This window comes from Sardina pilchardus, chromosome 10, assembly GCF_963854185.1.
Source record: "Sardina pilchardus chromosome 10, fSarPil1.1, whole genome shotgun sequence".
NCBI lineage: Eukaryota > Metazoa > Chordata > Actinopteri > Clupeiformes > Clupeidae > Sardina > Sardina pilchardus.
In genome coordinates this window covers 33,279,944-33,292,443 of record NC_085003.1, presented here as the reverse complement: position 1 = coordinate 33,292,443, position 12,500 = coordinate 33,279,944, and the positions used below count along the sequence as shown (strand labels likewise).

The 12,500-nt window shown below is 46.5% G+C and overlaps 2 protein-coding genes across 2 annotated transcripts in view; both read left to right on the top strand.

Moving 5' to 3' along the window:
* LOC134094658 (neuroplastin-like) overlaps positions 1–2,513 on the top strand; it is a 33,436-nt gene extending 30,923 nt beyond the window's left edge. Inside the window, exon 10 of the mRNA XM_062548272.1 lies at positions 1,459–2,513. The gene's annotated coding sequence lies outside the window, so the exon portion shown is untranslated. The remainder of the gene's footprint in view (positions 1–1,458) is intronic.
* A 4,828-nt stretch (positions 2,514–7,341) lies between these two features.
* Positions 7,342–12,500, top strand: part of hcn4l (hyperpolarization activated cyclic nucleotide-gated potassium channel 4l) — a 38,482-nt gene continuing 33,323 nt past the window's right edge. The window contains exon 1 of the mRNA XM_062546527.1: positions 7,342–7,949. Coding sequence (XP_062402511.1) covers positions 7,342–7,949 — 608 coding nt within the window. The remainder of the gene's footprint in view (positions 7,950–12,500) is intronic.

Here is a 12,500-nt window from a genome sequence, read left to right as displayed (position 1 = left end):
ATCTTACGATGGGGCCATGTGATTCATGAAATGTTCTTATCACTCCAATTTCAACACAAGAATAATAATAATAATAATAATAATAATACAGTATATACTTTTTTGATCCCGTGAGGGAAATTCATTTCTCTGCATTTAACCCAATTTAACCGAATTAGTGAACACACACAACACACAGCACACAGCGAACACACAGTGAGATGAATCACACACTAACCCGGAGCAGTGAGCTGCCTGCCCAACCAGCGGCGCTCGGGGAGCAGTGAGGGGTTAGGTGCCTTGCTCAAGGGCACTTCAGCTGTGGACTGGTCGGGGATCGAACCGGCAACCCTCTGGTCACAAGCCCGAAACCCTAACCAGTAGGCCAGTAGGCTGCCCCAATGAAGGTGTGTTGGTAAAAGTGTAAAAATACCATGCCCTTATATTTCCTCATTTTAAAGGCCTCACCCATAGAATGTACGATATGGAGGTGCACAATACGTCCACAAGACTGTTGATGTCCTGGAGATAGCCACTGTAACGTTGCAAGTCCAGCTGAACCAAATGGAAAAGTGTTATGAAACGAATACATTCATCTAAAAAACACATACGACACCTGCTATTTGTCCCCTAAAATCATTTAGGACAACTGCGCTTTCCAAAGTGAAAACAAATCTCCTCATATCCTAAGTCATGTGTTAACATAACAGGCTACATTACAGAAAGTAGGCCCCAAATGTGCAGGAAAAGTCTCAGGTCCAACGTATTCCATGAGTTCCAGGCCCAGGTGTTCCTTGAGGAAGGCTCTTAACCCCAAGTTGCTCCGTGGACAGTGTAATGACAGTGTAATCCCTTGTAGTTGACATATGTAAGTCACTTTGGATGAAAAAAGTGTCAGCTAAATGTAATGTAAGTCAACGTTGTAACTTTCTAATTTTCTGCCAGTTTACTGCTGCACTGTACTTAACTGTCTCAAAACCTCACGGTCAAATTGATAAATGCTGCGATTTGCGTAGAAATGAGCGTACGCCTGTCCTACACTGTAGTATAGTTTATGACTAATAAACATACTATTTAGGTTGATTAAAGAAGAACACGGAGACCGTTGTAACACAGGCGTCACTGTATTGTCGAACCCAGGAATCAGCATTGTACACAAGCATGAACTACCAAAGGGGGCGTGACGGTAACACCAGAGGGTCAAACTTAAGAAAGCCAATATACCACATACACTATGCTGCAGGTTTGTGTCGTAAATGAGGGCCATTGAGTGGCTACCCATACAGTATGCTACGGCGCAACAGGTGGAAGTTAAAAGAAGTGTTGATAGGAATGGGCAGGTAACTCACAGGAGACTGACACTAGTTAAAAGACTAATTGATTTAAAAGTAAAAGAGTTAAAAAAGAAAATGTAAAATTTAATTTTTTTTTTATTTCAGTTCAACAGATAACTGCCATGTTGCTGTTTTTCATTTGCAGACGAACACACTCATGACATGACCATGACCTTTGAGCGTAACCTAAGACTGCGTTCTTCTCATCGTAAAGCATATCTGAGGCGGAGGGGGAGACGGAGGCCAATAAACGGACGACAGGCATGCCTTATGACCTATGACCCCGGGAGAGAGGAGGCGGACCGAGAGGCCAGGGGTGGACACCACTGATTACCCTTTTTCCTTTGCTGCATGATTGTGTTGCTTTTTATTTGATATGTTTTCTTATCTACAATTGTTTTCCATTTCTCTAAATATGAGTATTGCATGCAAGATAGTGACTTACTGTTTGCTACAGACGAGGCTTTCTTTGGGTAGGTAGTGTCTGTCGGGCTGGTTTCATGTAGATGATATTTACTTTGTGTGTGACCCTTCAACTTTAATACATTGTAAGGGATAATATGACATGACCATGTTTGGGTATGACAGTTTTTGTACAGTTTACCATTGCATTGCATACCATTTCTGGAGACATTCAAGGTTTTCTCAGTTAATTTAAGTTAGGGGCTTTATTTCAAAAGGGCTTTGTCATGTCCTCACTAGTTGTTTTCTACTTATGACTGTATGTATGTACTCGATCACTGAAGGTAAACAATAGTATTTGAATGTTCCTGATTTGGTGCACTTAAGTGTTAAGAAAAATGGTGGAGCACCTGCAGAACTTAATTTTATAATTCCATGACTTCTGTCCTAAACGTGACTGATTGCTTTTTATCAATGTGTATTGTACAGCATGGCTTTATTCTATGCAATATTTATTCATATAATATACACATATATATTAATATATCCAGATAGATAGATAGATAGATAGATAGATATGTTTATCAGACATTAAGGCGTGATTTATTTTTGGCCGCAGTGAAGCTTTAAGACCATGTAGACGCCCCAGACTCATCGATTACTGATCGCCGTTCACCAATGCATGACGTCCATATGAAGTACTGCTAGCGGACGAGCACCTGGAGTGCAGTGACGAAGCTCTTGGCGTGTTGTGAGACGACTCCAAGTCATTTTTACTAATAAAGACTCCACATGTGATTTGCCTGCTCTTTTTACTGCCTTCTGCTCCAGAGCGTCAGAGGAAATAACTGTAGCGGTCATATTACAAATAGATGCGCACAAACACTTGCAGGTATTCATGCACACACGGTCACAAATGAGTGATATCACTACAGGTCCTCAAGTGCAGCGCTGGATCTGCATGACATGGTAGAAGATCACCCCCTAGTGGAGTGCTTTCATATTGCATCAGAGAGAATATTATTGCAGTACTTGTTTTCATGTAGGCTAAACACACAGCCTCAATAAAGCTATAAGTTATACAAATCAGTAGTCATTATGAACACATAAATGCAGGCTACTTTTGCCATGGCTCATTTTGAGGTTAACATGTGGACTTTTCCTCAGGCGTGTGTAGTGTACATCTCATGTAAGGTTTGGTAATGGCTGGTCTCCGGGCCCTGCTGTTACTCATCGGGCGTGGGGTTGGTGACGGTGAGGGCGAGGCGGTTTAATTTCCTGCAGTTGTATGCCCACGATACAAACACACGGCAGACCGTCAGGTTATTTGTTCCCAGCAATCCTGCACCCACCCCCAGCCCCTTATGACGGCAATAAATTCTCCACATAGTGCATGACTGAGATCACGGCGAGAGGACGCGCTAGACAACCTTGAACTGAAATGGCTGCGCGGCGACCAGAGGGGGCGCTGTTGACAAACAAATACCCGCCGGAAGGATTATGGGCTCCGACTGGCTGCTGGTGCTGCAGTGCAGCCTCAAATCTAATCTTTGGCTACTCGCGCTCGCAACGGGTCCGGGACCGCCAGCGCGGGGGGGGGGGGGGGGGGGGGGGGTGGAGGGGGGGGAGTTTGAGGACAGGTGGCCGAGTGAGGCTGCTCTCCACACACTAGCACTGACTCAACACTGTTCTACAGGCATCCTGTGCAAGGTGTTCACCCGAATACAACAGCTTCAAAGTAACTTTGATGGTAAACTAACTTGTATTAGGGAGGATGGTGCGCCTCCCATACCTTTCCGCAATCATACACCACCTGTGTACGAAAAGCCTGGCAGCTTCGCTCGTCCCCGACCTGGAGACTCCCAAATGACTTTAAACCCTGATGTTACCTTTTCAGTCCACATGGCTCTTTAAACCCTGATGTTCAGTCAACATGGCTCTTTAAACCCTGATGTTACCTTTTCAGTCAACATGGCTCTTTAAACCCTGATGTTACCTTTTCAGTCAACATGGCTCTTTAAACCCTGATGTTACCTTTTCAGTCAACATGGCTCTTTAAACCCTGATGTTACCTTTTCAGTCAACATGGCTCTTTAAACCCTGATGTTACCTTTTCAGTCAACATGGCTCTTTAAACCCTGATGTTACCTTTCCAGTCACATGGCTCTTTAAACCCTGATGTTACCTTTTCAGTCAACATGGCTCTTTTGGAGATTATCTTGACCTGTTCCTATCCTTTGGCTTGCAAACAAAATCCACATGTATCGTGTTCAAGGGGGGGGGGGGCAATCTGGGAGCCACTGCACCCCCCTAAACACACACCAAAGAAAATGCATTGAACACCTTTAAAGTTTTAAAGTCTATGAGCTAAAGGAAAAATCTCAAGTGTTTTTTTGAGATTCCTTTATTATAGAGATCAGAAATCTTTAATTGAGATCAGATTAATCAAGCGACCCAGGAGAACAGTTGAGCATGAGCATATTGCCTTTTTCCTTGTGTGTGTGTGTGTGTATATGTGTGTGTGTGTGTGTGAGAGTACAGTATGTGTGTGTGTGTGTGTTGGGGGAGGGGCAAGTTGCTCATTCAAGTCCAGCTATGTAAATGTCCCATGGCAGTGTCTTTAACAATATAGTTGTGTTCAAAGTGCTACCAGGTATGGTGTCCATTTACTCACTACAGCAGCTGATTCCACCTGCTGCAGAGCTTCAGCCAGGTGAGTTCAGGTGAGGTAATGACATCACCTGTTAAGTGCACAGGTAGAACCCATAGGCTACACTTACTTTCTGTTAAGTGCACAGATGGAACCCATAGGCTACATTTACTTTCTCAAGCCACTTTCCAGTTTCCCTATGAACTGAACCTGACATGCTGACTGACTGCTCTGTGTCTCCCCTGTGCCACCACACTAGGCAAACACACACACACACACACACACACACACACACACAGAGAGACAGAAACACATTAGACCGCAGCCTCCTGTGGTGGGCAGGCATAAACACACATCATTCCATGTTGGTGGAGGGTCATGTTGTGTGTTTTGTGCCGTGTCCATCTTGTCAATGTTATGGAAAAACAGTCGGTCTACTTACAAGATGTAGCCTACTGTACGTGTGCAAAAAACATAAAAACATAGCCTATATGTGTGCCATTTCTTGATTACTTCACTAATACAGGGTTACCCAGAAATGTTTGTTTACATTAAGAGGGAAATTGAACAAGTGCAGACTGACTAGTAGGCGAAGTGGCTGTTTCTGTAATGGATAAACGTGAATGTGTTCAATATTGTCTATGTGCTGTGAGAGTGCCACCGATGACATACAGTAGGAGTGACATGTGAGCTGCTGCGTTGTGTTGGTTGATTGTTAGTAAGATTCAGTGACTCCTGAGTCCCGACACAATATTGGCAAACAATGAAATGAGCCTACAAGACCTTGAGATCTGTGGCTTGGACTCACGACTACACATTGGTACACTAATTTTCAATATTGCGTGTGACATCCTTATAGAACAACACAGAGTATGTATTCCCTCTTCATCCTGTTTATATGTTAAAACGACATGTGTTTATTGGCTCCATATGTTTCCAAGCCTATTCAAGACATGGAAAAATATATATTTATTTCTTTATTTTTATGTGGGATGTCTTGTTTTCATTTAACAATTCCATGTTAGTAGTGATATTTGTGTGCTTTTGACTTTATTATTCCATGGACTTCATTATTCCATGTTATTAGTGATATTCATGTGCTTATTCGTGTGCTGTTAACATTATTCCATGTTAGGTATAATGCTGTGTGCTTAACTGTATTATTCCATGTTATAGCCTAGTGATATTCCGTATTAACTATATTGTTAATAGTGATTTTGGTGTGCTGTTAACTGTATTGTTAGTAGTGATATTCAGTGCTATTAACTGATATTGGTGTGCTGTTAACTTGTGCTGTTATATTATTCCAGTATCCTGAAGGTCCTCCAGAGATCTTCACCCTGAAGCAAAGGCAGTGCAGGACACACAAATGAGTGTTACAGACAAGTACACATCTCTCTCTCTCTCTCTCTCTCTCTCTCTCTCTCTCTCTCTCTCTCTCTCTCTCTCTCTCTCTCTCTCTCTCACACACACACACACACACACACACACACACACACATAGTGGTTATGAGAGCTCAGCTCAGTGTCACTGAGATGTTTTAGTTGAAAGCGTGTGCTTCTGATGATTTGGCTGCTGGGATAATGAGACCACTCACTACTTGCTCAAGAATGTAGACAATAAGAACACTTCACAGTCCTGAAAAATATGCATCTCTGGTAAGGGATGTTTGTGCAGTATTGTCTTCAGAGGTACACACACGTGTGTGTGTGTGTGTGTGTGTGTGTGTGTGTGTGTGTGTGTGTGTGTGTGTGTGTGTGTGTACACCAGTATGAGCATTTAGTCAGTGAGTGCTGGTGAACATGCACACTGTACTATGGCCAACTGGTGTACAGCAGCCTGTTCCTTCAGACCGAGAGAGGCTGTTTCCCTGCACCTCTGCTTTTAGCATTCAGAACATCCCACTGCTGCTGCTTCACTCATTTGGGAAGTTCTCGGCCAGCAGGCTGCACTGGGCGATTTGCAACTTTAGAATTGCGTTATAATAACTGCGTTATAAAAGGTTCTAACGCATGACTTGCAGCATGAAATGGTAATTACGCATGTATTCGCCAACAGCTGTTTTGGCTTCCGGTAATCTGCTAGCGACCAGATAAAACGCGAGCCCACATTATCATGTGTAAATACATACTGCTGGCCAGCTCCTGCCTGGATAGAGCCGAGTGTGTTGTCAAACATCATAAAACGCGAAATGAATGATGAGAGCGTGTGCACGAGCAGGGCCAATTATAATCAATCTTAAAGTTCAAAGCTGTATCCTTGCGCAAGTTAAGGGAGCAGCCTGCCAGCCAAATACCTGTGAGCGACCAGGGACCGGGGCTCTGCCTCTTCCCTTTAAACGACCAGACAAAGGTCTAGGTGGGTTGAGCTTGTGCGCTGTCTCTGCCATGGCAACCTGATGGATCAGCTTCACAAAACTACGGAGCTTTGGTGACCGCTAATCAGTGATGTCAGGTGGCCGCGGATGCTGGTGAGGAGGACGGCGTGGTTGCGATGCATTGTTTGGTGTTGACGGAGCCCAAGTGAGGCTTTGTCATTGAGACGTTGGTCCAATTGTGTCCTCGGAGTGACACGTCTGTCTTCCTTCCAGCATCCCGTCGCGGCTCGAGGAGTGTGTGGATTCGGCGCGCAAGGTGGACATCATTATTTCCAGGCTTCGCAACAGCGTGCAGCTGGAGCGATGGATCACAGGCGGAGGACAGGGCACGCTTTAAGTGTCAGCTTCATTTTGGAGAAGAGCTGTTTACGACGTGATTTATAATCTCACTCTGGAACAAACATTTTTGGAGGATTTTCATACTACACCAAATTGTACATATTTGTGAATAATAGCCTAGTGTAAACAATTCCTGATTTCGTCGTTTGTTTTTCCTTGAGGCTCATCTAAGTATTTGTGACATTACAATGGATAGGTTACATTCTTCCATGCGCAATCGACTCTACAGTTTGCCACAGCATATTGGACACAAAGCAGCAATGACTGGCGATGGAGAAGACGGCGACAAGGACACTCGGAGGAAAAGTGTCAAGATGCAACATCTGCCTTCGCCGTCCTCCACGGGCAGTAAAAAGGGCATCTGTGATACCAAAAGCGGGGAGACAGAGGTAGAAGCAGGGAGACTATTTAAGACGAACGTGAATGGGGACTGTCGGAGGTTTCGGGGTAGCCTGTCTTCCATCAGCAGTCGACATACCTATGATTCAAATGCAGCCGAACAGAGGCTTCTCATCACCGAGACAGACGGCAGCCCTGCTGATGACAACCCCAGCGATGAGCCAGGATCTGGAGCGGACCAGGGGGCTCAGGGTGGCGGGGCAGGTGCTAGCGGCGGCGCGGGCGCCCAGGAAGCGTCTCCCGGCGAGCAGCCCAGTTTCATAAAGTTGGAAGGAATCGATCAGATTATGTCGGACGATGACAGAATGTATCAGTCTGGCTTCATGCAACGGCAGCTGGGGGCGATGCTGCAACCCGGGGTCAACAAGTTCTCCCTCCGAATGTTCGGAAGTGAGAAGGCAGTGGAGCGCGAGCAGGAGAGGGTGAAATCGGCGGGCTTTTGGATCATCCACCCGTACAGCGACTTCAGGTGATTCTCACTTCCATCCTCCTAGCGCAGCGCTGTGAACGTGGTGGGCGGCACGGTAGACTGTTCCGTGAGTGTGCGGTTGGGGTTATCAGCTGCAAAGGGGGTTGAGAAGGGTACTGTTACAACAGGCATTAGTCTTTCCATGCCCTTGAGTGGGCAGACAGTAGCCGAGCACTGAAACCATATCGCTCTACAGCACCAACACCCTTTTGTGGTGGCTGATAGCTTTTTCCTGCCCTAGAGATTGACATTGAATGAAGACCAGCAGATTTATCTGAGGTATTTTACTCAAACGCAATGCACTTTAGAGGATCAGCTGTTTCTCTTATTCATCTGATAATAGGCCTAGATATTTAGACAGTCCACACATAGGCATTTTGCTCTGTATGTAACCTAACTGACCACCAATAAAAAACAATGCAGTATCTTTCTGAGACGCAAATAGCTCAGTGCTTCAAATGAGGCATTACAATCACGTTCATCCAAACCTGACAAAAACACCATGTGTCCAGACAACCTCGTATTTACACACACACACACACACACACACACAGGAAGCTATAATGTCTTGTTTACTGACATTTCAACGTCTGCAATCTGCCTCTGCATTTCACAGCTGACATTGCTCGCATCTCTGATTCTGATTTCCCATCGAGAGTAGGCCTGCAGTGTGCAGTGTGCCCTGTCAGAGAAGACAGCAATAGGGTAATCAGAACGGGCTAACGTGAGCAGAGGCCTGATTAGGGCCAAACAGCAGAGAGGATTATGACAACACAATTTATTTAATGGAGATTTGATGTCGTGGCGGTGGAGAGAGCTTTGCAGCAGCGAGCGGTATACAGCATTACCGGGACATGCAGTGTCCGTCGCGTCGGTAGGTCGGACGGCACGAGCGAAAGCAGGCCATGCTGCTGTGACTCGCACGTGCAGCAGGTGAGCAGTAATTACGGAATTGTTTGTTTGGACGTCATTCTTCCCGCTTGTTTGAACTTTGATGACATTGCAGCTGCACAGATGTCGTGTAGCCTACCTGTTGATCTGAGGGCAGAGCTGAGACCACACACATGAGACTGCATGTCGACAGCATACAGACAAACATACGAGGGGGGATAATCACATATCACACAGCAGACAAGACACATACAGAGACCTGGGGGGATAAGGTTTCCCCAATAAGGTTTCATGTGAATTTCACTACTGAAGAAAGGTCCTCTATTTGACTACTGAAGAGAAGCCCTCTATTTGACTACTAAAGAGAAGCCCTCTATTTCACTACTAAAGAGAAGCCCTCTATTTGACTACTAAAGAGAAGCCCTCTATTTGACTACTGAAGAGAAGCCCTCTATTTCACTACTGAATTACGTTTCCTGTATTAGCGGTGTAGTGCTGGTGTTGAGCAGCTGATGAGAGACCTCTAACAAGCGTGTGTGGTGTCACAGTTGCTCGGTGATCGGTAATCGCCTGATTGGCCTCATTCTGCCTGTGGGGGTTTATCCAGGGCCTCTGCATGGCAGGGTTTGGGTTCTGTGGTGCCACAGGCCTGGCTGTGCTGGTGGGTTGGGTTCTGTGGAGGTGTGTGTGGGTTCTGTGCTGGTGTGTGTGGGTTCTGTGCTGGTGGGTTGGGTTCTGTGGAGGTGTGTGTGGGTTCTGTGCTGGTGTGTGTGGGTTCTGTGCTGGTGGGTTGGGTTCTGTGGAGGTGTGTGTGGGTTCTGTGCTGGTGGTGTGGGTTCTGTGCTGGTGTGTGTGAGGTGCTCCAGTGCTGTTGTATGGGCACACTGCTGGGTACTGCTGGGTGCAGGGTACTGCTGGGTACAGGGCACTGCTGGGTGCAGGGCACTGCTGGGCACAGGGCACTGCTGGGTACAGGGAACTGCTGGGTACTGGGTACAGGGTACTGCTGGGTACTGCTGGGCACAGGGCACTGCTGGGTACAGGGCACACTGCTGGTTACAGGGCACTGCTGGGTACAGGGTACTGCTGGGCACAGGGCACTGCTGGGTACAGGGCACACTGCTGGGTACAGGGTACTGCTGGGTACAGGGTACTGCTGAGGTACTGAGCTCAATCAACAAGATTTGTGGTCCATGCGGCCATTGCATCCAGAAACATTCAAAAAAGGAGTCTACACGCTTCTAACCCCCACCCTCCCAACAATTGGGTCCAATAGAGATGAATCAGCAATCACTCCACCTATCGTCTGGTGTTATTCACTCCTCCTGTGGCCTGGTGTTATTCACTCCACCTGTGGCCTGGTGTGATTCACTCCACCTGTGGCCTGGTGTGATTCTCTCCACCTGATTCACTCCACCTGTGGCCTGGTGTGATTCACTCCACCTGTGGCCTGGTGTTATTCACTCCACCTGTGGCCTGGTGTTATTCACTCCACCTGTGGCCTGGTGTGATTCTCTCCACCTGATTCACTCCACCTGTGGCCTGGTGTGATTCTGTGCTGCACTGATCTGGACCTAATTCTCACCTGGCTTAGACCCCACACACTAGGGGCCCCACACATCTGGAGGACGGTAACACACACACATACACACACCTGGAGGAGTAGGCCACATATGCCTGACATATGGGTGTATAACACACACATACTGTACACACACACACACACACACACACACACACCACTACTGTCTGTTGCAGTGTTGTCAGCGCTCAGGAGGAGATGGCTCAGCATGGTGGAGTGTATGTGTGTGTGTGTGTGTGTGTGTGTGTGACTGGCAGTCTGAATGGTTTGGTCATCACATCCCAGAGTTCCTCAGCAGCCTCCATAGATCGACTTGATGAAGATCTCTGCGCAGATCTGAGTTGATGTGATGCATGCTGGGTTGAACACAATGCATACTGGGACAGACGAAATGCAAACTGGTTAGGAATTCTGTCCGACTGGTTGCAGACGGGGTGGGATTTACCACCGTGACATCATGTCACATGTCCTTAAAATATCGCTGGAGTCTGCGCCTCTATCCAGATCCTGCAGTTGGTTTTCACCCCACGACGATTATGACAGGTGTGTCATTCTGCCTCCTTACGTTAGAATCGAAGGCTTACCTTCTTATTTGTGATCTCTGGAACAGCGGTAGGCTAGCCTGCTGACAACACTGGGATATTCTGCTATTTTATGCTGTTGGTTAAATAGATAGACACACACATACAGTATATACGCACTTGGTATTGAATTAATGTGCTACAATGCAGGCCTGTTAATTGTATGACAACAGTGTTTTTTTTAAACTACATCATATCAATTTATTTTGTCAGTCATCATGCTCATTTTAATGAGTAAGAATGAAAGTTGTACTGTATTTATTGCGCACAAATTCCGCGATGTCTCCCTCGAGTCACGTCAGGCAAACTAACTTTCGCCCCTCCCGGTAAGACTCTCAAGCTCACGTTGACGTATGAAGCCAGCCCAAGTCTGCCGCAGCTCAGTCCGAATAAGCCTAATAATAGTCATAACTACATGTCACATTAGTGGCTCGGCAACACGTGTTTGCCGCCACCATCTTTCATCTGATGGAAGTACGTCACATGACACTTTCTGTCTGAGACTGGACAAGCTCTGACCACGAGCAGCAGAAGAAATGAGGAGGAGGTCTGCAGGAGGTGGGGAGGAGAGAGGAGGTCTGCAGGAGGTGGGGAGGAGAGAGGAGATCTGCAGGAGGTGGGGAAGAGATCTGCAGGAGGTGGGGAGGAGAGAGGAGGTCTGCAGGAGGTGGAGAAGAGAGAGGAGGTCTGCAGGAGGTGGAGAAGAGAGAGGAGGTCTGCAGGAGGTTGGGAGGAGAGAGGAGGTCTGCTACTTCTCCATATTGTCACATGTTGACTTCTCCTAAAGGCTGTGGGCCATTAAGGGCACTTGTTTGGATGTGTGGTGCCCCAAACACATAAAATCACAGTGAAATAACATGTTGAACTACTGTATATAAACATGATATAGTTTGGATCACGTATTTTTCTAACTATAACCATTGTGTGATGCTTCACAACCAAAAAGTTGTTAACAGACATTCAACAAGACATAGCCTGTCAGCAATCTGTCTAAAATAACACCTATTTGAAGTTTTTTCAATTTTTTTTTCCAATTTTGTCAAATATTGACGTTATGGGAAGTACATAGCTTAAACTGTATGTTTCTTTCGCCCCCGCCTGTTTCATTCGTATAAAGACCAGTTACACCAGCTCTATAAACCAGTTAACACACCTGCAACTGCAAAGAAATCAGTCGTGGATCATTTTGTTGCAGGAGATCAGAGGGGATAATTACAGTAAGAGTGGCAACCCAGCATGTGGCTGAGTCTCTCTCTCCCTCTCTCTCCCTCTCTCTCTCACACACACACACACACACACTGGTGCTGGTGCTGTAAACACACACCATGACAGAGAACGGAGACCAGAGGGGTGTCCCAGTGCATGCTGTAGTGTGTGTGTGAGCTGTGATGTCCCACCGTGCGCTCAGCTACACTGCTACCTGTTACGGCCACAGAGGAGCCACTGGTGGGCAGATACCAAGCGGACCAGGAAGCTGGGAAGTGTGACTATGCGAGG